Raw genomic sequence first — 26,833 nt, 5'->3', positions numbered from 1 at the left:
TCATTACGTTAATAACATCGTCTGCACGAGCTGTTTTAACACGCGGAACGGTCGCTTTTGCAGCTTTTTGAGTACTGTATTTTAAAAATTCCGTTTTGCTCGAACTACGTACTTTTTGGAAAATAACCTTTAATTCAAACATTTACTTTATAAACGAGGTAATTTTAAAACGACGGGCCAGTTCTGAAATATTGTAATTGATTTTGTATGCACCGTGAACTTCACACAATTTAGCAAAGATTGTCGATTTCAAGTTATGTATTTCAATTAAACGACACAAAAGTAAAATCCCGTCATCAAGAACCCTAATTGAGCCATTTAATAATTAGCTAATCATCATTTTTATTTAACCGGTATTTGTGAATGGGACGACAACCTTTATTTTACCGGTGAAGTGATCCCCCAACTTTTTCGCTATTACAAAATATTTAAACTCTCAATCGGCTCCAAAAAGATCAGGTCGTAATTGTTTTAGATGTGAAATGTATTTTGACGAAAATATTTACACCATTGAACGGACAACAACCCTTAAAAAAAGGAATCGATTATATTATCAGGGAGCATCACGGTCGCTGACGCGGTAGCCAATATTCATTTCCTGTCGGCGTCATTACGTCACCACGCACGATCAAGTTAAACCGAGGCCTCAAGCGAGCGTTTCAAGAATATTAGGCAGATTTATTCATAAATTGAAACAGCTGCAGATTATGCTACTTTGTATAGGCCTAAAATAAAATAAAGCATTCGTCAGCAAATCACCTTACTAAGATCACGTGACGTCGTGACCTCATCTCACCCGTGTGTTCAAGGAGCTCGGTAAGTGCGTGTTTTACAAGCTCCTGCTGCCCGTGCTCCTGCTGCCCGTGCCCCTGCTGCCCGTGCTCCTGCTGCTCCTGTTGCCCGTGCTCCTGCTGCTGCCCGTGCTTCTGCTCCTGCTCCTGCCCGTGCTCCTGCTGCCCGTGCTTATGCTCCTGCTGCTGCCCGTGCTTCTGCTCCTGCTGCTGTCCGTGCTTCTGCTCCTGCTGCTGTCCGTGCTTCTGCTCCTGCTGCTGCCCGTGCTTCTGCTGCTGCCCGTGCTTCTGCTGCTGCCCGTGCTTCTGCTACCCGTGCTTCTTCGCCTGCTACCCATGCTTCTGCTCCTGCTGCCCGTGCTCCTGCTGCCTGTGCTTCTGCTCCTGCTGCCCGTGCTTCTGCTCCTGCTGCCCGTGCTTCTGCTCCTGCTGCCCGTGCTGCCTGTGCCAAGTTTTATTTTTATTATTTTTATTTTATAAATAATCGTTTTTCCTTTTTTTTTTTTCCACAGAACAGACATGCTTCTTTCCAGGAGCGGAGCACGCGTGGTTCAACAGAGAAGCTTTAGGTACTGGCTTTTATGGTGAAAAATCGTCAAAATACAGATGAGATTGTGACAAAAGATCCCGTCGTGTAAATTTCTTTTTAATCAATGAAAACTACTGGAAATCTCTATGTCTAAGGCAAATGCTTTTTTTGTAACCCTCCCCACATCCTCCCTCCTCCCCCCTCACTACCTCTCCCTATAAAAATGTGGACCTCCACCTAACTAACTATACTGTACATCAGATACCACAATTATATATTACTATTATAGGCCACAAACTCAGATGTCTTATATATATATATATATATATCAGTAAATCTCGACCGAAAAAAAAGATTGTTTGTAATAATTTGTTGAACATTTAATTAATTTTACCCCTCTTTGGATTTTAGTTTTCTCACCTGAGAGTTTCCTTCTGTATCCATCTTGTCCACCCCATGCATCCTCTCTCGCCTCCCATTCCTCCTCAAACCCTTTTGCCCAAGTCTCACTCTATGTTGGCCTTCTACTCTGCTGTTGGTGTTTCCCGCTCTCACCACTGTTCCTTTTGTGTCCTGTTACGTCCTGATCCATTCATTGTACTAGCTCTTCCACAAGTCTAGACTATGTATACAAAAAAATTGATGCTCAATTTCCATGTTTTACATGTTCAAACCGAAGTATAATAAATCCTTACAATGCCAGTTAAACATGTCCATCCATCAACTCTCTTAGCCTAATGGTGCAATGGTAATGCAACAGTGTCAGGACAGAGAAGAGAAAGATGAAGACATAAAGAAGCATAAGGTGAGTGAAAGACATAAAGGGAGAGAAAAGAGGAAGACATGATTAAGTGTGTTTGTTATTCATTTCATCTTTTTCATATATTGTTCTTGAAATTATACAGCCCTCAAAAAGGCTGTCGGTGTTTGCTGTCAAATCAAAAGATAAGGAACTCTTCATAGTCAGTGTCTTTGTCGAAGACAGCTGGGAGTTCATCGGCAGTCAGCATACAGAAGAGTCCTCGTCATCGCTCCCCTCAAAGTTGCTGCTTGATGACCTCTGCTCCTAGAGGGTGTTGTCTTCGGTGCCATCAAGTGCCTTGGAAACATTGCACTTTTTTTGTGCAATGGAGCAGGAGCACGGCCTGTGGTGAGTGAGTGAAAGTCCCTCGGAGTTAGCTTCATCGCAGGAGATTCCAATGATTCTGAAAGCTTTTGTTTCAACAGCGTGAAGCCGAGCTCGGTATGAGGCAGGAGCAACGGCCCAGAGGGGGGAACAGTATTCCATTGAGCTGCGGATGAAAGCCTTGTATGTGGTGAGGAGCTCAGGTGTGCCAAGAAAGGACTTCGCACGATGGAGGATGCCCAGTCGGCAACTGGCTTTGGAGGCCAGCTTGGAAATGTGGTTTTCCCAAGAAAGATCATGGCAGATAGTGAGACCCAAAAGCTTGAGCGACAGAACTTCTTGGAGAGGATTGTTGAGAAAGTAGATGGAAGGGTTTTCCAGTCGGTCTTTTCGGAGAGACACAGTAAGAGTGTGAGATTTGTCAGGATTGAAAGACATGTTCCACTTGTTTGACCAGTCTGTGATTTTGTCCAGGTCTAGAGAGTGAGGAGGCTGCAGACTGCCGATCTAAGGGATGAGGAATGGAGCGGCAGAGAGTGGAGTCATCAGCAATGAGATAGAGAGGATTTTCCAGAGAGTCAGAAAGATCATTAATGAAGACCAGAAAAAGCATAGGGCCCAGAACACTACCTTGGGGAACTCCAGCCAGAACAGGAAGGGGAGATGAGAGAAACCCATTCAGGGCCACACATTGACTAAGACCAGAGAGGAAGTCCACAAGCCATGCGTGGAGATTTCCATAGATACCATATGAGGAGAGTTTTGTGAGCAGAGCGGGGTGCCAGACCGTATCGAAGGCACGTGATATGTCAAGGGAGACAGCTCTGATTTCCTGTTTGGCATTGAGGACCTCCATCCATTGTTGAGACAGCAGAAGCAACATGTCCAGAGTAGAATGACCTGGTCTGAATCCAAATTGATAATCGGAGATCAAGCCATTGGAGAAGAGGAAGGATTTGATATCCGAAGCAATGATGGATTCCATGACTTTGCTGATAATTGGGAGCAGGCTGATTGGTCTGTAGTTGCAAGGATCTGTTTTTGCACCTTTTTGTGTAAAGCGGTAATGTTTGAGGATTTCCAAGATGATGGCAGATGACCTTGAGCAAAAGAGAGCGTGAATTTCCACTTTGGAATTCCCTGGAGATTCTCTCGTTCAGATGCTCCCGCCAGACCTGGTATCCATCACACCTCATTGGCAGATCCACCTTCCTCTAGTGCCCACCCTGGGTGAACGACTTTTGTCCAGTCCTCGTACATTCTGACCAGCACCTGTGAAAGCCATCCTTGAATGTCTTGTTTGTGTATGGTGAAAAGTTTTATCTTCGACCTTCTCCATGGGTACGTTATTTTAACATGCACATTTTAAGAGGAACACATTTCATTGAAACAAATTTGATGCAAATGAAAATAAATCTCTTGCATGTGCTAAATAAAATGAACAAAAACTTGTGATGTAACATGGCCAGACAAAAGATACACCCCCAACCCTGCACCTTGCCTGGCCTCCACTGGTTCGAGAAGATGGATCACACGACACCCTTAGTCTATGTAAGCTGTTGCATACAACACTGCCTTCCAACAGCATACAAAAACAGGACGACTTTATTATTATTGAAGTTCGCCTTAAGCTCGGCTAAAAGCCACAAAATGTGAAGGGCTACATTAGACAAAGAAGAGGAAAAACTGTCAAATCCAAGTCCTGAAACAAGGAAACCTCTTAACAGGATCACTGTGCAGCAGGTGGTAACTCGGCCAGGTGGAAAAATAAATTTCCTACCCACATTAAAGTCCTTAATCTAATTCCAAGTCCTTGAAGTCCTTGATGCAGGTGAAAAGAATCTTATGTGAGCACATGGTCCAGGCTAAGGCCTAACCATTTAATAACTACCCTGTACACATAACGATATAATTATATATTGTTGGTTTGCCCTTCCTATGCCACAGTGTATCTACTTCAGTGATGGCTGTACAGAAAATGACAAGAGTGCGCGTCGTGGACAACAGCGCTTTGGGTAACACGCCGTACCACCTGCCACCACGTTGCATCCATGTATACAACAAGACAGGTGTCGGTCGAATTGGAGACAAAGTCCTTCTTGCCATCGGGTACTTTCCATTTTTCTCTCATTTTCCTTGCTTCATGGTTCACGAGATTGAGTAATTATTTTGTTGTACCAATGGATATGCTAAAAGGCTAATGGGAATTCTATCATTATCATTTATGGTACTGTACAGGTGCTAGTTTATACAACTGCCTGACCTGTTCTCGAGAAACACAAAATGTAAAAGTTTGAGTTAAGACATTTTTACATTTTTTTTCCCCATAAGTTCTCACATTAATCTTGTTAATATGTTTACCACGAATGTAAATGAAGAAAGTAACAAGTCCAGTGCAGTAATGGTGATAAGGGAAATAAAGAAACATGAAGCCATTTGACCCGATGACCATCTAGTTAGCCTCAGTTGTTTAAATCAAGTTTTGTTTGTTTGCACTGAATGGGATTAGCATTTTTCACTGAATATTTTTTTTTGGGCATTTTGCTTGAATTCTTATTTTTACCCTCCGCCACCAAAGGTGGATGGAGGTTGTTTTCATCCCTGTCTGTCCGTTTGTGAACAAAATATCTAAAAAAGTTGTGAACGGATTCGGACGAAATTTGGCAGAGATATAGCGTATGTGACAAGGACGAAATGATTAGATTTTGGTGAAGATCCGGATTCTAATCCGGCTACTCGAATTTAAGTGATTCTTCACCATTGGGAGATAGCGACAAAAACGACATATAGCAGGATATCTCAAAGTTATGGATGGATTTGGACGAAACTTGTTGGACCAGTTGTGTGTGTGACAACGAAGAATTGATTCAATTTTGGTGAAAATCCGGATCCAGCTAGTATAATTTTTTAAGTGATTCTTCACCATTGAGTGATATGGCCAACCAGGTGAGGTTTACTCACTACTGAGTGCCGTTCTAGTTATTTATGTATTTATTTTGCATACAAACCCGAGGTTTGTGAAAGAACAAGGTGACAGAAAATGCATAGAAGGAACAATTATGTTGATGGTGGGGTGTTGGGAGAAACTGTACCAGACACAAACAAACAAGCACTTTGATGATTAAACTGGAAAAGAGGAGAGGAGCTGCTAGTGTATCTTGCGGAATGGGTGTGAGGAGGGTTAATTGGAATATAAGATGATAGGTAGGGATTGAATACATGACATGGTGATGCATTGCCATCTTTAAGCCCAGGATGAAAAGTGGGATTATAGTAACTCGGCGAGGTGATTTGACGAAGTAGAAAAGGGGAATAGAGGAGTGATCACCTCCAGGTGATGGTGTGATGGGCAGTAGAAAATGATTTTGCAAGTCTGAATTTGAAACATTAACCGGAAGGGAGATGCAGGGGTGGGGATTGAAAGAGCAGTGGAATAAAGTCCAAAAGAGAGGTGGTACAACATAGAGACCATCTTCTTTCATGTGGTTGAAATGAGTGAATTAGCAGGTAAACCGGGCAGCTCTCAGCCAAGCCTGTGCCTGCACGGTGAGCCGTTGGAGCGAGTTCCAGCCTCCATCAAAACGGTGGATTGTGTGCTCCACCACCAGGTAATCGACCATCTGTATGTTGCCGCAGCCACAGATTGCAATATCAGCGAGGTTCCAAAGAGGCCATCAACTTATCCATGATAAAAGAGCAACAGGTCCGATGCAGCTGCTGCTTTACTGGTCCAGGAGAGGTATGAAGCAGGGGCACCAGAGATGAGATTGAGTGCAGTACTCCATTGAGCTTCAAAAAAAGACCTTGCAAGCCATGAAGATGTTCATATTTAGGAGGAAGGATTTTGATATATGGTCTGCCCAGGAGATGTAGCTGATGGTGAGGCCCAAAAATGAGGGACTTAACTTGTTCCCAGTAGCCTACCAAGTAAGTGGATGGGTAGGTTCACTGGATTGGCTTGCATCGACCACAGGCAGCATGACATGTCTCAGACACATCCTGTTGGTAAGAATCCATGTGAAAGTAACTGATGAGGCACATGGTTACTGGTCCAACAGCAGTAAAAAAAAAATTATATCTGATGTTACTGAAAGTTGTTAGAACAAATTCAACTGAATAAACCGCTGTTTAAATGTGACGTGCACGGTGAGTGACGTGCAAAAACCCTAACACTGGCCAAGTGTGAGTAATATAAGCGATGGGTGGGAGGTGAAGCGATGAGTCGACTTGTTTTTAAGATGTGAAAAATTAACTGATGACGTTAATGTCCAGGTTGTTTACAAGAACATTTAATTAATACTCACACAGCCTTCCTGCAGACAATGTTTGCTTTGCTTGTTAAATACGATTAACATCACTGATCGAACGGATGATGCAGAGGAAGTGCCACTTCCCTTTGAGCCATCTCGTCGGGGTCTGATTCTAAACGTGTGGTTTGTGTGTTGCATCAATGTGTGTGCAATCCCTCCAATTGACATTAAGCTGAGGACCCATGTGCTAGCAGTGATTGCTGGTGACGTTAATGTACTCCAGTTATTACCGTTGTCCTGGTCACATTCAAAATTATTGCCCAAACTTATTTTGGTGGTTCCTTCGGGCCCACCACAACCACCAGCCCCCTAAGATAAATATTGATACAAAAGTGTGCCGTAGTTGTTTATATTAGGATCAAAGATGACAACATGATTATTATGACGAAACCTCAAGGCCAATATTTTTCTCCATGCAGAGGACAGAAAAAGAAGGCTCTGATCGTTGGCGATGCCATGCCAGGCCCTCCAATGACCCCTCGCTTTGACTCCAACAATGTGGTGCTGCTCGAAGACAATGGGAATCCAACAGGAACGCGGATAAAAGCTCCCATTCCAAGCTCTTTGCGGTGCCTGCGTGGCGAGCATTCTAAAATACTAGCACTCGCACAGCTCTTCGTGTGATACTTGACAACAATGGATTGATTGCTTGGCACCTGGGTTTGCAAACAAGCTGTTCAAGGGGTGTGTATATATATATATATATATATATATATATATATATATATATATATATATATATATGGCCTGGCCTGGCAACACTTTCAGTATTTTGTGCCTTGGTTCGATCAGACACAAAGAATACAGAGTCAAAATACTTTCCTTTAATTTCTAGCCAGTATCACAATTCTACCCAGCAGTGGTGAGTTGCCCTATTACACTTTAAAACTTTGACTCCACTACAACACAACAACAACAACAACAACATGCATTTTAAGGCCATTTTCCCTGTTAGAGCGGGGGTTAGCCTTGCGGTCCCCATGACAATCTTCTCCATCTTGCCCTATTTTCTGCATCTCTCCTTGTTAACCCCCTTGCCCGCATTTCTTTTTCCACCATCTTTAGCCAAGTCTTTCTCGGTCTTCCCCGTCCTCTACTTCCTTCCACATTCATTCCCATTACTCTTTTCAACCAGTCACTTTCATCCTTCCTCAACACATGACCAAACCATCTCAACCTGTTCCTCTTCACAGCATCAATCACAGGCTCTATTCCCATCATCTTTCGCAATTCATCATTTGTCTTCCTCTCTCTCTCAACGATACTCCACACATCCCTCGAACCATTCGCATTTCCACCCTTTCCAGCCATCGTTGCTGCTCTACCTTCATTACTCATGTCTCGCTCCCATAAATCATAACACTTCTCACACATGCAGCATACACCTTTCCCTTCAGCTTCAACGACACTCCCCTCCTCATCAGCACGCCACTCAGTTCCCGAAACTTATTCCATGCACATCTCACTCGAGCAACCGTTGCCGAGTCTGATCCACCTTCTCCATTCAGCATGTCTCCGAGGTAGCATAATGTTTTCACACCTTCCAGCTTCACGCCGTCTCCAAGATCCAACTCAATATTTCCTCCATCTGCAGCTCCCTCTGTGCACACCTTACATTTGAATGTAGCTGCCACACTGGTTAATGTAGCTGCCACACTGGTTAATTCTAGCCAGTATCACAATTCTACCCAGCAGTGGTGAGTTGCCCTATTACACTTTAAAACTTTGACTCCACTCACATGAAATTGCCTGAAAACCTTTGATGTAAACAATTTAAAAAGTGAAAAGTTTGGTGATATAGTCTTTTAAAAGTTTTGTTTTTTTTGGTGGTAATATGAAACAATCACCTGACTATATTTGCCATTTGTGATTAAAGTTGCAATTCAGTCAGTTGTCCCCAGAATAACATTGAAATAAGGCAATCGTAACATGTTGATTCCATCTGTTGCTGATAAGCACCAAGTTTGTCAGATATAATTGCACGAAATTTATTTAACGGCTTCTATTATTCCCACCTTGTCAGGTAGGGAAACAATTCTGGGACTAGGTGCTGGCCAAGCCTGAGGCTCGTATGAAGGAGCAGGAACTTTGAATTTGTTCATGGTGCCAGCGATGGCTCGCCTTCTCTTCAGAAGGACACCATGGGATCTTTCACGTCCACCAACTAATGCTGGCAGACAGGATGCCAAGTTTAACGTCCATCTGTGGGACGGCCCACACATTGAGGAATCACCCAACCTGTGAAACACCATATGATGATGGCCACTCCTCTATCTTCAGATGCATATGGCTGCCAAAGCAGTTTCTTAACTATTGGGCACAATCCTGGTCGGGGCATCACTCCGATGCAGGATACTCGAATGGCACATTCATCCCAACAAGCTGATACTCATTTTGCCAACCTCGGATGACAGGCTGAGTCAACCCCACCTGGTGTTAATTCAACGACCGACCGTGATTTGAACTCAGGACCCAAGAATCCCAAGCCAGCACCCAAACCGTTAAGCCAACACCAGGCTTTTTGTGAAACACCAGGATGACACTTTATAGCTGGGTCGAGATTCAAACCCAGGCTACACAACTTGGAGGGGAACGTGTGTACCTCTCCACTATCCTGCCAGCCCCTCAAATTCTTAATTGAATCTGAAAAATTGAGAAAGTAAATGATACATAAACAAGACCCAATGTCTAACAGTGGCGTAGCCAGGCTTGTAAAATATTATAAACCACAAACACATATTATTAGCTTTTTAAACAGTCGCTAATGCTGTTTATAACATTAAACAAAGAAATTTGGAGGAATCCTGACATCCATGAAGTAAGTTTTACTTACAGAACTGAGCGAATATCTACTGTAATCTATATACCCCATAAGGGTTGGAGGTGTGCAACATTTACCAAGCAGCTAGCTAGCGCTTGCCAAGCCAGCCGTTCCTTAACGGTTTTGAATGGAGTGCTTGCTCGAATGCTTAAACCACTTGGCGATCTCTCCACAAGAACCTTGGTAAATGAACACATACCCAATGATCTTGAGACCCGACCATAGATAGACTGTAATCTATATACCCCAAAGAGGAATGACCCTTCCAGCAGTCCCATAGTGAGCGGGTGTACTAGTAAATTAAAATGTCAGTCGGTGGAGTCAGCCATGATAATGACATCATAGACGTAATGGACACAAAACTGCCGCTACTTTAATATGTAGAAGATGATATATTTTAACTTCCAGTACGTTTGCAGTCACTAAGGAGGGATTAGTGTTACGATTAGATTTACTATAATATTAACGTTACAACAACACAACATGCATTTCAAGGCCATTTTCCCTGCTAGAGTGGGGGTTAGCCTTGCAGTCCCCATGACAATCTTCTCCATTTTGCTCTATTTTCTGCATCTCCCCTTGTTAACCCCCTTGCCCGCATTTCTTCTTCCACCATCTTTAGCCAAGTCTTTCTCGGTCTTCCCCGTCCTCTACTTCCTTCTACATTCATTTCCATCACTCTTCTCAACTCACTTTCATCCTTCCTCAACACATGACCAAACCATCTCAAACTGTTTCTCTTCACAGCATCCATCACAGGCTCCATTAACGTTACGTTATCATTATTTCGAAAATGATATTACCAGTAAAAAACCGATGCTAATTCCTTACTTTTATTCTCCGTTAATACTGCGGTTATTAATATTAGTGCCAAACACCGTTCCATTAATTCATGAACCATACACCGCTTCAATCCATCCATGACATTGGGATTAAAGTGTTATGGTTATATTTACTATATTATTATTATTATTATGAAAACGATATTACTGAAATGATACACTACTGTATTAAGAAACCTGGGCTTAATTTGCCCGAAACGGTCCGAATATGAGGCATGAAGCCTAATGCCTATATGCACCGTATTGTTGGAAGAGCCGTAACGTCTATGCTTTCGATATTTCAAGGCCATTTTAACAATCGGTTTGTTTGTGTGTCACACTGAATGAAAAACGTAAAGGTAGAGCATGGCGATTGTGATATATGACGGGTTCGACGATATGAGCGGCATATAAATCAAAATGGCGGTGTGTGGAGAGTCGACCGCCGTAATGACATCAGACTTAATCACATCACCCTGTCATATGACCAGATCCTCAGCTCTGATTGGGATACGTTTGAGGGTACATACATACATACAGACGGACAAACACTGTTCTAGATGGCTTTGCCCGAGATGGGCTACGCCGTAAAAAGACATGTGTTGGGAGTTTTGCAACCTTTCAAATGACCACTCCACTCCAAAAAAAATTATATTGGGTAATGACTCATTTTGATGACCTCCAGCATTGCCTCAGTGGTTTGAAAACTTTTATTTGAAAAACAAAATAAAATTTGTAATACAACTTTACAACAAAGACAAATAAATAGACTATACAGAAAGACAGTAGAAACTGGCTTGTTCAGTTTGGGGCCTCCTACATACAAAGTGCAACTCAAAATCAGAGGCAAAATATATACAGAAACCCCAAAAATAAGACGAAAACTCAATTCATGACAATTTTGTAAACAATGGCAGTAGTGATTTTACAGGCAACAGCAGGGAGGACGGCCGCCTTCACCCGAATCCACCACAAGCAAAATGTTGTTTTTGAGCTGACAACATATCTGAGAGAAAATAGAAAGATAAAAGAACGTTTCATAGAGGTCGATCTGTATACCGATAGTGTGCTCTTTCATAGTCTCTCTCCTTCCCAACCCCACAACCCACCCCCATCTGCTAGCAATAAAGTTCAGTAAACCCTCAGAAGGAAAGGATGTTTTCTTTTCATAAGTCAAAGTATCAACCCCAAGATTAGGTTTCGGTTGATTATGTTCAATGCCTTGACAAAGCAATTTTATGGATGAGTAAATTAATATCCAACGTCAATAAATAATGAATAGTCCCATGTGGGACAAACGCTTGTCTCCCGATGGAGGGTGGTCGTAGTTGGGCTGCATTAGGTGATAAAGCAGATATTGGGGTTTGAAAGGGTCTTAATGTTCAAAGGGTATGATGGGGTCTTAAGGAGTCCAAAGTGTTGATGAAAGGGTCTTGAAAGACCAAAAGGGACTAAAAAGTATGAAAAGGACTGTCCCATATCTGCTGCCAGCCCAACTCTGTCCTCCCATCCTCGTCTTCTTGAAAGCAAGATGGTATTAATGATATTAAGGGGTTAAAATTTAATCAAGGTTAAATTAAATAATGGTAAGATCAAATTAAGAGGTTAAAATTAAATAACGAGGAAACTTTGACGGAATCTCGAGAAATGTGATGGACATACAATCATAGATTCGATTTTGAGTTAATTAGCTAATTATCTCACCACCTGGATGGAAATTTTAAAAAGGGCTCCATTTTTTCCATCGACGTCATGAATCGTCATGCCGGTGATCCGTTATAGCCTTGGAGGATTTGGGAAAAAACGAAAAAAATGGTAATGGACTCACGGACTGATGGAAGGAAGGGCATCGTTATGGCGTTAACAGCTCATTTCAACTTAGAGCTAAAAAGTGTGCAAACAACTACCTTTCCCAATTGTTTCATCAAGTCTGCTTCCTGAGAACACTTTCCCCTTTACTCAAAACGATCCGTCCTTACACCTGCGTCCAGTCAAAACAATCCATCCTTTTTCGATTCAATATTGTTGAGCATTCCCACAAGTAAACTACTTAATTATACATGAAGCATTACTGGGCATCACATGTACATGTTCTTAAGGAGTCGATATAAAGGGGTCAAAAGGGTCTTCAAAGGACAAAGAGTAAAAGGGATGAAAATGACTGCCCCTTATCTGTCCGCACCCTAATTTTCTGTCCTCCATTCCTTTCCTTTCCTTAAAGCAAAAGCACAAAACAAATATATGATCCGGGTTAATATTCTTTACATTTGAAGCCATTCTCTAGCTTTCAGTATAATTCTGCATCATGTACAAATTCTAAACACTCAAGATTATGTTCAAGCTTGGACAAGTCACAGAGACCGTTAATAATAATCGAATCTACTGAACTTCCAGGTGAATTTTCATGCAGAGTGTGATAAGTGAGTGGATGTGCCATAGCTGATGTTGTAGTTGGACAACAATGTGAAACTTTTTCTCAGTTCGTTTGAAAAGTGGCAGATTGTGGAGATACAGCAGAGTATACCAGGACAACACAGACATTTAGACATTCCCATTAGAGAGCAATACCTTGGCCAATGAACCTTTTTACAACAAATAAGCTTTCAACATTTTAAGAGGGATCGATAAGCAAACCTGTTTCAATTCGGCATTGGATATTTAGCCGATACCTTTACAAATTACATTGGTGAAAGAAAAGTGACCACCAATAGGAAGAGCAAACATTACCTTTATGCTTTCATCAGTATAATGCTAACCCTCACCCTAAAACTAGCCACAATAACCACATTTCATAATTTATTTTTCTTTCCCAATGCCAGTACCAAAAACAAATCGAACAAAGAAATGACAGGTAAATAATATTAGGGCAACTATTACTGATACAGACTAGATGTATGTATGTACACTTCATTTTAATTAAAGTAGCTCCCGCTATTGCGAAAGCTCCTTCAGCAAACTAAGCTGTTGTCTTTACGGCGCAGCCGCCATTCGATGCCATCACCACAGATTGGGGCAGCAAGAGGAAACAAGAAAGGTAAAATCAAGTTTTGGCCGAAGACTTGGTGCAAGTTGTCAAGACACCCTAAATCGTATGTGTTCACGCCGACTTGCGCCTCATGCGCAGTCTGCCCGTCGGACGCGAGCACAAGCTGAAAGGCAAGGGCGGGAGCACACACCACACAGTGCATGGCATGCACGTTAGCCAGGATGCAGACCACAAGGTCCGTGGTGCTCTCCCAGCCATTGGCGTACCGCCACACAGCCGCAGGCCACACGTAACCAGGTAAGGCACGGAGGTTCAGTGGACCATCCCTCTCCACCAGATAGCCAAGAGAAAGCAGCAGTGAATACAGGCTGGCAGCAAGGGCATGAAGAGACAACCCCACAGCAAACCGGAGGTTACGGTGTCCCACGCAACATGCAGTCAGTGCGCAGTGCCGTTCACGCCGCAGGATGCAGGCAGAGCAGGTGGCACAGTGGCGAGCACGGGGTGGCACATAAGCCTGGGGCGTCACGAGCATCAAATAAACGTCTAGCACACATTATCAATCGACAACCTTCTGACCTCCAAATAAATGATCAAAAACACTAAATAATGCTACCGTAGATCTTACAGGGATTTTAATTTACATTTGACCGTAATAAAGTGTATCACTTGACCAGCCTGTCATCCTTCCGAGGTCGGCTAATTGAGTACCAGTTCACTGGTAATTCCCTGTTTGTCGTTAAAGGCGGCAAAAAGGGTTGGCGTCAGGAAGGGCATCCGGCCGTAAAACATTGCTTCAAAAAGGGGACCGAAAAACAACAACAACCACGGTTCCCGAAAAAGGCCAACCCCCGCTTTGCGGGGAAAAAATGGCCTCTAAAGGTGGTTGTTTTTTTTTATTACTTGACCATCTTCACTGCCATTTTGTCTTTCTTAGCCAGCTCTGGAAATGTTTAAATCTTATAGATTGTACATATCGATACATTACCAACAGAATTGCCTTCGCCGATTTTCCTCGTCGACGAATGGACGCTGCTCCCACAACACGTCGACACAACGACGCCGAAGTCCTGGATACCACTGTTCCAGGCTCCTCTGCCGATCACCCTCCGTAAATTTCGGGATTTACAGACATTGAAAGACGTGATGCCCATAGAAAACCAACGTTTCTACGATGAACTCCCTCATACCGAGGCATAGACTTTATTCGAAAATAATGATTTTGATTTAAAATTTGCTACAAACATTTCGTTGTCGTTTGAACTTGGTTGAAAATTAATTTACCTTCGCTGATTTTGAGACCGCTTGTGTGCTCAGCGCAATTTGTCAACTTGCCTTTGCCGATTTTGAGACTATTTTTCTACATGAGGCAATTTTTCCAAAAATAAAAATCACGTTTTTTGGATCGAAAATTAGTTTGATCGTCATGAAATTTTCTGGAGATGTTGGGTATAGTTAGGCATTCTTAATAGTGAAGACAAATTTTTTTGCAAACAACGATCGAAGGCAATTATGTAAGTAACGTATCGATATACTGTAAGCAACGCTGACTCCATCAGACCCATTTCATCTGCCTGTCCGTATTTCCCAGGAATGTGTTCGTGGTCCACAAACTTCCGTTTCGAAGCAAAATCTCAAAGTGCTTTACAAAACCCTAGGCCTGAGGAAGTTTGTAAGACCTGCAAACGAAAAATCACCTGAGGTGAAGTCTACTCGCAAAATTGGTGGTGTAGATCTTCATTACATTTGTTAGTTGGCTGTGCCTTCTCTGAAGGCTAACCCCCGCTCTAGCAGGGAAAATGGCCTTAAAATGCATGTTGTTGTTTGTTGTTGCTGTGCCTTCTCTAATGAATGATAAAGGGTGTTCACAAGTTACCGTTCCAAATTCAAAACGTAATAAAAAGTCAATTAAACGGGATGCAATGATGTGGTTTGGGTGCATGTGAAAGAACATTTCTTAAAGTTTTATTTGCTTTTTCCATTTCCAGGTGTCTCCTGTGCCATGTGACATCACATTTACTGCAAATGGCATCCCCATAAGAAAAATGCGCAGTGTGTTCCCTGGTTTTGAGAGACCAAATGAGCTACACAGGTTCAACGAAGCTTCAGGATGACCTGTGGATGGCAGCCACCAGTGAGAAAAATGATTTGTGAGTGGCTCAAAAACTTTGTGGAGACCGATAGGACCGTGCGGAGGAAGGGGGGGCAGACTGGCCAAGCACAAACGGTGAGGATGTTCAACATGTTCGTGAGTCGTTTGAGCGCAGTACTCATAAGTCCATTCAGATAGCTGCAGGTACCATGCTCAACGGAATGTGAAGTACTGCACATGTGACTGCGGCTGAGGTTCAGCTGAGTGCAGGCACCGAAGGTGGAAGACTGCACATGACACATAACGATTGCTGTATACATTTTGGAACGCTTAGATCAAGACCGATTTCTATGACGTGTGCTCTTATCAGGCAAGTCAATTTTCTACATTACAGGGTCAACTTTAGCATGTCGGCAACAATTACGATGATTCACATTATGAGGAAGAGAGACTTGGTATGAGTGCTTAAAGGTTTGTCCATGTTGTTCGAGAGAGAAATGCAGATGGAGTCGTCACTATCATGAGGACGGTACAATACACAGACAAATAAGAGGTGCGAGCGGACGGGAAGTCGCAGCCCGTGGTACTCCTGGGGAATGGGAGGTGTAAGATCAGTACAGGGACAGTAGTCCAAGCCATTTAGCCCAAATATGGGGCCAGATAGGAAAAAACTGCAACACTACATATCAGTGAGAAATTGAGTTCTTGATTCTTAACCATTAAATCCTTTTCGACTCTACAGGGGTATAAAGGGTCTAAAGTGGGCAAAAAAGGACGAAAAGGGTCATAAAAGGTATTTAAGGGTCTAAGGGGCTTAAAGTCGGTAAAGGTCTAAAGAGCCGATAACGGTAAAGGGTCACAAGGGGTCTAAAGTGTTGAAAGGGTCTTAAAAGGGTCTTAAAAGGGTCTAAAGAGTCGAAACAGTTCAAACAGTCTAAAAGTCAGAAGGGCCTACAGGTGTAAGAGGTATGTAGGGAAATAAGGGGTCTAAAGGTCTGTTGGGTCAAAATATCTAGAGTACGTTCCAAAAGTAGTTAGTGTCGAAGGCCGAAAGGGGTCTAAATGTCTAAAGGCATCAAAAGGGTCTTACAAGGTCTAAAGTTGAAAGTGTCTTTAGGTGTAAGAGGTTTACACGAGTTTAAATGGTAATAAGGGGTGTAAAGGTCTTAAGGATCTAAAGGTATAAAAGGTACTTTCCAATGGTAGTTATGGTCTAATGGGTATATAAGATATAAGGGTCCAAAAGTTACTTTCCAATAGTAGTTGGGGTAAAAGGGGCCAAAGAGTTTTAAGGGGTTGAAATGTTGCAAAGTATTGAAAGGGTCTTAAAAGGACTAAAAGGTTAAAATTTTAAAAAGGGCTTCATTGGTTTTTGTGCATCGACAGCATGAATCATCATGCCGAGTTTCAAAACGATCCGTTGAGCTGCCACGAAGTTGGTAAATCTCTCCCACCCCACTCCCAATAGATCCAATCAATGCCGGAAGGATGGACTGACCGATTGAAGATCATCGTTATGGCTTTTATAGCTCATCTCCACTTCACCATAGACGCTAAAAACGCTACTTTACCGAGTCATTTCATTAGTTAAACGAGAACGGCACTCGGTAGAGAGCAAACCTCCACCAGGCTGAACAGTTTGTTTTGTATATCACTAAACCACCGTTTAGAGGCCATTTTTCCCCGCAAGCGGGGGTTGGCCTTTTTCGGGCACCGTGGTTGTTGTTGTTTTTTGGTCCCCTTTTTGAAGCAATGTTTTACGGCCGGATGCCCTTCCTGACGCCAACCCTTTTTGTCGCCTTTTTACGACAAACAGGGAATTACCAGTGAACTGGTCCTCAATTTGCCGACCTCGGAAGGATGACAGGCTGAGTCAACCCCCCTGGCGTTAATTCAGCGATCGACCAGGATTCGAACCCAGGATCCTAGGATCCTAAGCTGGCACCCTAGCCGCTAGCCCAACACCAGGCTTGTTTTGTATATCACTGATGAACCAAAATCGAATCGGCTTGTTCTCGTCACCGAACAAACTCCCCCACCAAGTTTAGTCATAAGTCGTCCATAACTTTTTTAAATATCATGTTATATAATCGTTTTTGGCCTGATCTCTCAATGGTGAAGAATCACTTTAAAATTCTCTTAGCCGGATCCGAATCCATATTCAGATCTTTATCAAAACTGAATCGATTAGTCCTCGTCACACACACCTGTCCAACAAGTTTTGTCCAAATCCGTCCACAACGTTTTGAGATGTCCTGCTATGTATCGGTTTTGGCCTGATCAGTGATCTCTCAATGGTGAAGAATCACTTTAAAATTCTCTTATCTTAGCCGGATCCGAATCCAGATCTTCACCAAAATCGAATCATTTCGTCCTTGTCACATACGCTACATCTTTGCCAAATTTCGTCCAAATCCGGCCACAAATTTTTGATATATCTTGTTCTTAGACAAACAAACAGAAGGACAAAGACAGGGGTGAAAACGTAACCTCCATCCACCTACGGTGGCGGAGGTAAAAAATTGAATGACGTCACTACCGGAACCGGAGAGCCAACGCGATTTCACGGCAACTCTAATGGTCAGTCATGCGTTCAGATTACGTGGTGACGTCACTTATCCTGACCTCACCACGTAAGAACAAAACCAGTTTGACGTTAACGTAAATATTATCGATATCGGTTTAAATATACTGGTACCTGACAAAACATGCAATGCTTCCAATCACGCGACAACGGAAGAGGTAGTTCGAGGGGAGGAACTACGGACTGGTAGCGCACACATTGCACGTAGTTCCCCAGCACGTTCAGCACGACGTAAACAAAGATCACGTAGCGCAGAAGCAGTTGGCTCGGCCCGTACGCTTTGTAGTTCTCGGGCAATGTCACCACAAGTCCCACGAGGGCCGAACACAGGGTCACAGCCCAAAAGTATACCACAGCAAGACGGTCTAGTCGTCGCCACCACACAGGAACCGCCATTGGTCACACCTGATCGGAAATTGATCCGCAAACTCATGCGCCGGCTCCATTCAGGACGATATTTTGACCCCGCCCCTCGGAAGCGTTTCTGGCCACCAGAGGGCAACCGCGACACGTCACAAAGGAACTTTTTTGGAAGTGACGTCACACCGACATTGGCGCGTGTCGTCACCTGATCAGGGCGTTACAAAATGACGCTTAATCACACGTGGACCTATCTATGAGAGGTAGCGTATGACGATCACGAGAATGTATGTTTGGGGTTAGGGGTTCCGAGCTTACTGGTAATGGGGGCGTGGGGGTTGGGGGTATGGGGGGGGGGGGGACTGCATCAGCGGCACATCCGCGCCCCCAGGAAAATGATGCAACCAACAGCCACAGGCTACACACGAACCACCACCAACTCTATGGTGTGTGACAGTCACTCTACACTGTATTGCTTTGCATTGGTCCCGGGCATTGGTTACTAACTCCACAATGAGTGACCGTTTACATTGGTTGCGTCACCCTGATTAAAAGAGTACCGTACATAATAAATGAACTGATCCCAACTCTGTGGGATTTGTAGCCATCCCTTGCTTCCCAGGGATTTCTAGTGAACCTTGTATTATTGTCCTACATTGCCAAACACTATAATCCATATAAAAAGGCGATCATGTCAGATTTACACAAAATCTGCCGATTGGTTAAAGCACCTGGGGTGATGACGTCATGTGATGTCACGCGTTCATATAACACCTGCAGTCGGGCGAGCTGCTGTGGCATTTCGTGCGATCTTAGTCTGCCCATCTGTGAAGGACATTCGAATGTAAAAGGCAGTGTGGGGTGGAATGACGGAGTCATAGGGGTGCTGGTGAGGTGTGAAAGGGGGGAGGGTAGGTAGGAGAAGGGTGTCACATCTGATATGATGAAAACGCAGGGAGATGTTACTACATTTAGATTTTTCCCATCACATGTGCCCATGGACTGCCAGGTTCCTTGGTTGGCGGGGAGAGGGTGTTGGGAAGAGGGGGACGAGGGGTGGATTGTGGTGATCAGGGTACAGCACACGTGGAGTACTGAGAGACCTTCATGTTTACGTTATTCTGGTCTCACTTTGGCTTCTGTAAATGAATATTTAAAAAATAACCTTTAACCTTAAACGTATCCATAACATTCTCAATTGGCAGGTAATGTGCTGCTGATTTTTTGACAACATAATTAATGGTGAGTGGTGGTAGTTAATGCTAACAATGGATGAATGTATACGTGTGTCGTGATTGTGACGTGTTCATTAAAGAGGAGTTCGACAATAACTCAATGCGCTGTCTGTCTGTGTCCGTTCCTCTCTAAATTACCCATTCATCCCCATCCCCATCCCCATCCATCAATAATAATATTATAATAACCCTGGTGAATGATGATGCCACTGTGGCTCCTCCGGTTTTTCTCCCCACTCCCCCTACCTCTCCCACTCCCTACCTCCCCCACTCCCAACCTCCCCCTAACTCCCCCTAACTCTTCATACCACTCCCACTCCCTCCCTCCCCCACTCCACTCCCCACATTCCACTCCCCCACTCCACTCCCACTCCCTCCCCCACTCCCCCACACGTGGGACCTTCCTGGGAGAGAGTAAGAGTGGGAGAGTAAGAGTGGGAGTGAGGGTGGAAGCGTGAGAGTGATAGTGGGAGTGGGGGTGGGAGAGTAAGAGTGGGAGTGGGGGTGGGAGAGTGAGAGTGATAGTGGGAGTGGGGGTGGGAGAGAGAGTGATAGTGGGAGTGGGGATGGGAGAGTAAGAGTGATAGTGGGAGTTGGGGTGGGAGAGTGAGAGTGATAGTGGGAGTGGGGGTGGGAGAGTGAGAGTGGGAGTGGGGGTGGGAGAGTGAGAGTGGGAGTGGGGGTGGGAGAGTGAGAGTGATAGTGGGAGAGGGGGTGGAAGTGCGGGAGTGGAAATGGGGGAGTGGATGTGGGGGAGTGGAAGTGGGGGAGTGGAAGTGGGGGAGTGGAAGTGGGGGAGTGGAAGTGGGGGAGTGGAACTGGGGGAGTGGAACTGGGGGAGTGGAACTGGGTTTGGGAGAGTCATCTGAGCTATCTGGGTGACCCTGACTGAGCATGCAATTTTTCCACACATGGCATAGAACTGGTACGGCTTTCCAGAGGACCTGGGTCCGATTTCTGGTCTGAGCATGTATTTTTCCCACATATATCAATTTCATTATTTAATCTTGTTCATTAATCTAATATATATATATATATATTGTTGCGGTTTTTAGAACCCTCCACTTTGTAAACATTTGTAATAATCCCTTATAAATAATCCCCTGTAAATATTCCCATTTTGGTGTAAAGGTCAAAGGTCGCACCCTAGTTAGGCCACGAGCAACACGTACAACACCATAGGATCTTCTTTAGTTATTTCATTAGTATGTGTTCTAGTTAAGGATCTGTTTCCAATAGTTGAATCTGTGTTGTATTAATTAAATAAGAGTAGGCCCCAAAGATCCCTTCAACATCAGTGCGAGTGGTCTTCTATCCCGCAAGCCGCCATAAGCCACGTGGCAGAGTTGGAGAAGAAGGGAGGAGTGCCAGGAAGGAGGCGTGGCCCACCAACGCACCATCTAGGGGCGGACCGGTGAGCCCTCACGACCAATTAGTGCCGAGGCAGCTCACCGATGGGCGGATCCAAAAAGGCAAGCGGCTTAATACGCGATCGGCCAATATAAGCGGCCGCAAGGGACTACTTAGGGCGATGAGTGATACGGGAGAGGACGGCAGACGCGGAAGACCCGAGAGTGGTGAAGGAGTCCCTGCTTGCCGTTGTCACGGACCATTGGAGGCGCACAACTGGCCGAAGGCTAAGGGTCAATTTATTATGTACGCCGCATCCCAGTCTTCCCCCCCCCCCCCCCCCCCGCGATATAATTGTCCGCTCACGTTAAACGCCACGCGAAGCTGCCGGCCGTTCGTTGCCGCGGTACGAGTGAACACCTGGAGAATGGACCGGAGTGCGAGGTCGGAACCGGACCTCGCCGCCTACCATCGACGCCTACCTACCACCTGCCCAGACCCTTCTCTTCCTTCCCACCAGCCCTGCCATTCCATCCTTTCGTGTAAGTCCGTTTGTTCTGTCCTGGGAGTGATAATATAAGAGTGTATAAGGTTGCCCTATGTCCTTTTATTTCCTTCTTTTGTATATTCCTCCCCTTTCGTTTCCTCTTTCATTATTGTATAATAAATTCTGTGTTCCTTCTTATTCTTTGGGTTTTCCTCTCATCCGGTCACTTTAGTCTTTTCCGTGATTGAATACCTGTGGCACGATTAGGAACCGCTTAGAATCGGGTTTAGACTGCCGCTAACGGCTCGGGCTTCGGATTGCTAAACCGCTCGGCAATATTCCATCTTGTCCATGGCTCGGGCAGGAGTATCGCCCTGCTTCCGAACGGAAGGAGCGCGATATCTTCTAAGGATTCGGACGGCCAGCTTAATAGACGAGGGGATTAACCCCCCCTCAGTAAGGGGATTGCCATACTCTGAGATCCGCAACAATATATATGTGTGTGTGTGTGTGTGTGTGTGTGTGTGTGTGTGTGTGTGTGTGTGTGTGTGTGTGTGTGTGTGTGTGTGTGTGTGTGTGTGTGTGTGTGTGTGAGGCATATTTTTGTGAAGTTCTCCTGGAGTTTTTTGATGTGGAATGTGATACACTGAAATGATCATCATGATCTCCTCATCTGATTAGGCTAATTAACTACATAAAGCCTGGAAGAATTCCCATGTTTCTAGACATGCGCTATGTTCAAGTGTATAGAGCAGCTTTATAGGTCCTTCCCTGCCGGGCATGGCATTCTAATTACACAATAAATACGAAAAGCAATGATAACATTGTAACAAAGCATATATTAATATAAATAATATTAACAATATTAATAATAGTATTTGGCAATAATAATAATGAACGTATTGTCGCGCAATTGCCCTCGGTTAATACCTTGGGATCGCGGATGGCCAAACAAACTTTAATGGAGGCGTCCACATACGGAAGGAAGAAGGAAGAGGAAGAAGCAGCGAGCTCTTACCTGTAGCAATCTCACCGGCAGCTCCGATCCTGTAGGAAATGAACTCAAATGAACACGGGGGTAAAATGTACAAAAATAAACAGGTTTATTTTATGGAACCCGATACAAAGGAAACGCGACGGAATAACTAATTCTAAATTGGGACGTCCCCACACAGATTTCAAATACGAGACAAAGGGAGAGTGAATAAAATAAATGTCTCGTCGTGTATTTGTAGATGCGAGCTTATCTGTGTCTGGCAGTGTAGCATCGGGTCGATGCTCGAGCGCGTCGTCCGATGCAGCTCCGGTTGGCGTGAACTGCCCAGTCCTTGGCGCAGAGCGGCCCTCGGCACGCCTGCTCGTCAGTGCTCCAACGCAGGCCCATCGTTTGCACACCAATGCAAGGCAGATAATCGATGGTGTTCCTTCTCTCCACCGTCTTTCGAACTGCTCATTCCTCCACAATGTCTGAAGCAAGAGAAGGCCCAGCACGAAGGGACAATCAGGAGCAAGAGGCCAAGGGAAGAGAAGCGAAGAGCACGAGGGAAGAGAGAGTGAAGCGCCAGCCAGCGAAGAGACAGCCAAGAGCCAAAATGCCGGCGAGCGAGTCGTTTTGTCACTCGCGGTGTGACGTCAGCCCTCCTCTCTCCCAACCAGTGCCTCGTTTCTTTGTGGTCTTTCGCACCTTCTGACGTCACTGGCACTTGTCCTCCAATCAGCGACCGGCTTCTAAGTAGTCGTTTTGCGCCTTCCGCACTGATTGGCCGAATGTTCGCGCCTTCCGCACTGATTGGCTGAGGTGTCAACGGTCGGTGGCCAATCAGTGTGCCGCTTCCTTCCACCTTCCTTTCACCAATCAGTGGCCAGCTTCTTACCCCAACCAATCACACGTTCTCCTGGGTGTGGCTATTGCTTGTTGGTTCTTCCAAAGTCATTGTGGTGGTGTGGGAATTATTAAATGTGTGGTGCACTAATGTGGCTATCTAATGTCTATGGGATGTATTGCCATAAGCGACACTGGGATGCTCACCGAGGGAACGACACACAAGGGAATTTTACCCATAATCCCTGTACTAATTAGCATGCCGCGCCCCCTTGTGGCGGGGACGAAGGTACAATCATAATCCGACATTCAGGCTACAGAACTTATTACATCTAGATTCCCTATCACAACAGTCGAGCACCTACCTATGCAGATCTACCTGGATCTAGATATTCCTTTACCCCTAATTTTCATAACAGTATAATCCCCACCCTGGCCCAAGCACATATGGCCTTGGTGAAAAGTAAGCTAATGCTCAAGTAGTACAGCAAGCAGGTATATGCTACAAGGCCGTGAAAATGTTTGTGTTTGTCTCCCACTTTGTTTGTCCTTGAAAATTTGGTCAAATAGACCAACGGGCCCTACTAGTTATTGAAAAAACAAAAAAACAGAGAAGGTTCAAATGTCTCTTCAAGGCTAACGAAGACTTTTCTTCAACCAGTATCAAATGAATTATAAAAATTATTTGTTCTCTGTTTGACCTTTTTGGTCTGTTTGACCTGCTTTGTGTTCTGTTTGACCTTTGTGTTCTCTGTTTGACCTTTTTGGTCTCTGTTTGACCTTCTCCGTGTTCTGTTTGACCTTTTTGGGCACCTTTTTGGTCTGTTTGACCTTGTTTGTGTTCTGTTTGACCTTTTTGGTCTCTGTTTGACCTTCTTTGTGTTCTGTTTGACCTTCCTTGTGTTCTGTTTGACCTTTTTGGTCTCTGTTTGACCTTCTTTGTGTTCTGTTTGACCTTTTTGGTCTGTTTGACCTGCTTTGTGTTCTCTATTTGACCTTTGTTCTCTGTTTGACCTTCTTTGTATTCTCAGTTTGACCTTTTTGTTCTCTGTTTGACCTTCTTGTTCTCTGTTTGACCTGCTGTGTGTTCTCTGTTTGACCTGCTGTGTGTTCTCTGTTTGACCTTTTTGTGCACTGTTTGACTTTTTTGTGTTCTCTTTGACCATTTTGTGTTCTTTGTTTGACCGTTGTACTTGCCAGCAGTTAAGGTGCTTTCAATTTTTGTGTTGACCACTGTTTGGGTTGGCTGAGTAGCAACCCCAAGTTTGCAGTGATTCTCCACCACACTTCACTATAAATGTTGTACATTGACTGTCATACAGTTATTCGATCTAAGAAAGAACAAAGTATATTTTCTTGTTGCTGAATAATTTAAACTTTGATTCATACATAAAGCGTAGGCTTTCACATCTCCGACTTTGCTCATCCCACTATTTTGGCCATATGTTTGTAACTATTTTTAGGGAGGGCTATACAGGCTTGAATAAACCTTATTAAGCAGTGAACACTGGACCCAAACAAAGCCAATGGAAATCTGAATCAACAAAACCCGGCAGTATATACTCAGCGGAGGCCTACAGAGCGAGAGAATACAGTATGGTACAGTTACATGGAGTTTTGATGTTGGAGGTCATTTGGCTCATCATGCCTGCACTCTCTCAGTAGTCACTTTCGTTTATTTGCTTAATTAACGTGACTAGGTGTCACGTTTGTGTTCTCTGCATAATGTTTGTCTCTGTGTGTAAGCCATAAAACAGCACGCCGGTGATAAGGCCTGAGTTAGGCCCACTAGGAAACAAGATGGCAGCCATATTTCGTCTTGGTGCTATGGTGGGTGGAGTCGAGTGACAGATGTGGGTGTGGTCGGGCGGCTGTCCGACCAATGACAACACATTTCAAAAATCCCCCCCCCCCCCCCAAAAGAACCCCAAAAACAACAGGCGCATCGTGGAGCATCACCTGCAGGATAAAGACTTTACCAATACCACATGTCACTGTCAGTGTACTTTTCCATGAATTATAAAGACATTATAGCGCACAATAGTATGCGTACTACGTAGGCATTCTGCAAATAGCATAAACATGGGTTCCCAATATTCGGTTCAGATTACAAATCTCGAAAACAAAATTAGAAGATGTATGACAACACGTGACATTGCAAACTATCAGCAAGGTGACTGCAGCATTCTTTACCTGTCACCTACATATTGACCTGATAACGTGGCTACATCATTACCGACGGCATTCTCCTATTGCACCCTCTTCTTCACCGTTACGATAATGATCCAATACAGTCCTGCAGGTAAATCGGCATTGATTTTCAGAAGCTAATCATAATCCTAATATAGCACATTTTTGCTAGGAAAGTAACAACTATTAAGCCACATGAGTTCAGCATGGTGTGCAACAACCACACAACCACGACATGACTCCTGATTGTCAATATAAGCATCATGTTCGATTGTATTTTTGAGACTTTTCCTAAACATGATATTGCCGGTACCGGTAATCATGAACTTAGAATAACCTATTGCATTGCAATTTGTAATTGAGCTTGTGCTACTCGATGTTCCACGTGCTCTCTCATGACACTGGACGAATTATTGTGCTCTGTACATTCCGACCTAGAAGGTATTTTCCGGTCTACTCCATGGCTATTAATGACAACATGGCACCTGGCAAGGAAGGTGGTTACTGAATCTGTCGCGCACAGTTTTCTTCTTCTTCCTTTAATGGCCACGATTATTCCCACGTTTTTGTGGGGTTAACCGGGGGAAGTTTCTGGGCCAAGTTTTTCACGAACCGGCTGACCAGGCCGGAAGCAGGCCTGACGTTCGACTAAGTAGTTTGGGCAAGAATTTGTTCATGATGCCGGCGATAACTTGCCTACTCTTCGCGAAGGACACCGTGGGATCTTCCTTCCGTGCAAGTGTTGCTTCATCAGGATGAAGATTACCGATCTTTAACATTCACCAACGAATGCGGGCAAGCCTGGCAGTGGCAGGCAGCGGGGAAACCACTTTAACGTCAATCCGAGGGACGGAACACGCATTGATGATTCACCCCGCCTATGAAACATCAGATTGATGGTTTATAGCTGGGTCGGGATTCGCACCCAGGCTGGACAACTTCGAGGCGAATGTGTGTATGTACCTCCAGGTCATATAGTGCCAGCCCGGTACTGCATCATCGCAAAATACGCCAACGTATGTATTATATGTATGTACGTATGCATACTGTATGGTAGGCTATGTATCAGTATCATGTAAGTATGTATGTATGATTGTATGTATGTATCATGTATGCACGTATCACGTATCACTTGGAAAGGCACACACCTGTCTATATAAGGTCTCACAGCTGACAATGCATATCAGACCAAAAACCAAGCCATGAGGTCGAAGGAACTGCCTGCAGAGCTCAGAGACAGGATGGGGTCGAGGCAAAGATCTGGGGAAGCCTACAAAAAAAAATCTCTGCTGCATTGAAGGTTCCCAAGAGCACAGTGGCCTCAATAAT

The 26,833-nt window shown here is 44.3% G+C and overlaps 2 protein-coding genes across 2 annotated transcripts in view; one reads left to right on the top strand and one right to left on the bottom strand.

Moving 5' to 3' along the window:
• Window positions 1–18,312, bottom strand: part of LOC137435330 (osmosensitive cation channel TMEM63C-like) — a 107,897-nt gene extending 89,585 nt beyond the window's left edge. The window contains exon 1 of the mRNA XM_068129025.2: window positions 18,175–18,312. The gene's annotated coding sequence lies outside the window, so the exon portion shown is untranslated. The remainder of the gene's footprint in view (window positions 1–18,174) is intronic.
• MRPL14 (mitochondrial ribosomal protein L14) lies at window positions 612–8,646 on the top strand. The gene is made up of 4 exons (XM_068129036.2): window positions 612–816; window positions 1,304–1,360; window positions 4,394–4,555; window positions 7,176–8,646. Exons 2-4 carry the CDS (start codon window positions 1,311–1,313, stop codon window positions 7,378–7,380), a joined length of 417 nt encoding a protein of 138 aa, XP_067985137.1. The 5' UTR covers window positions 612–816; window positions 1,304–1,310; the 3' UTR covers window positions 7,381–8,646.
• Window positions 18,313–26,833: the final 8,521 nt, after the last annotated feature.

This window comes from Myxine glutinosa, chromosome 1 (genome assembly GCF_964187855.1).
Source record: "Myxine glutinosa chromosome 1, kmMyxGlut1.1, whole genome shotgun sequence".
Lineage (NCBI taxonomy): Eukaryota > Metazoa > Chordata > Myxini > Myxiniformes > Myxinidae > Myxine > Myxine glutinosa.
This window is presented reverse-complemented; position numbering and strand designations above follow the sequence as displayed.

What these genes read in the sequence shown, in the direction of transcription:
- MRPL14 (XM_068129036.2), top strand. Translation starts at nt 1,311, where the DNA reads ATGCTTCTTTCCAGGAGCGGAGCACGCGTGGTTCAACAGAGAAGCTTT. An exon ending in GTTCAACAGAGAAGCTTTAG is followed by an intron (nt 1,361 to 4,393) that starts GTACTGGCTTTT and finishes CCTATGCCACAG; the next exon opens with TGTATCTACTTCAGTGATGG. An exon ending in AAAGTCCTTCTTGCCATCGG is followed by an intron (nt 4,556 to 7,175) that starts GTACTTTCCATT and finishes TTCTCCATGCAG; the next exon opens with AGGACAGAAAAAGAAGGCTC.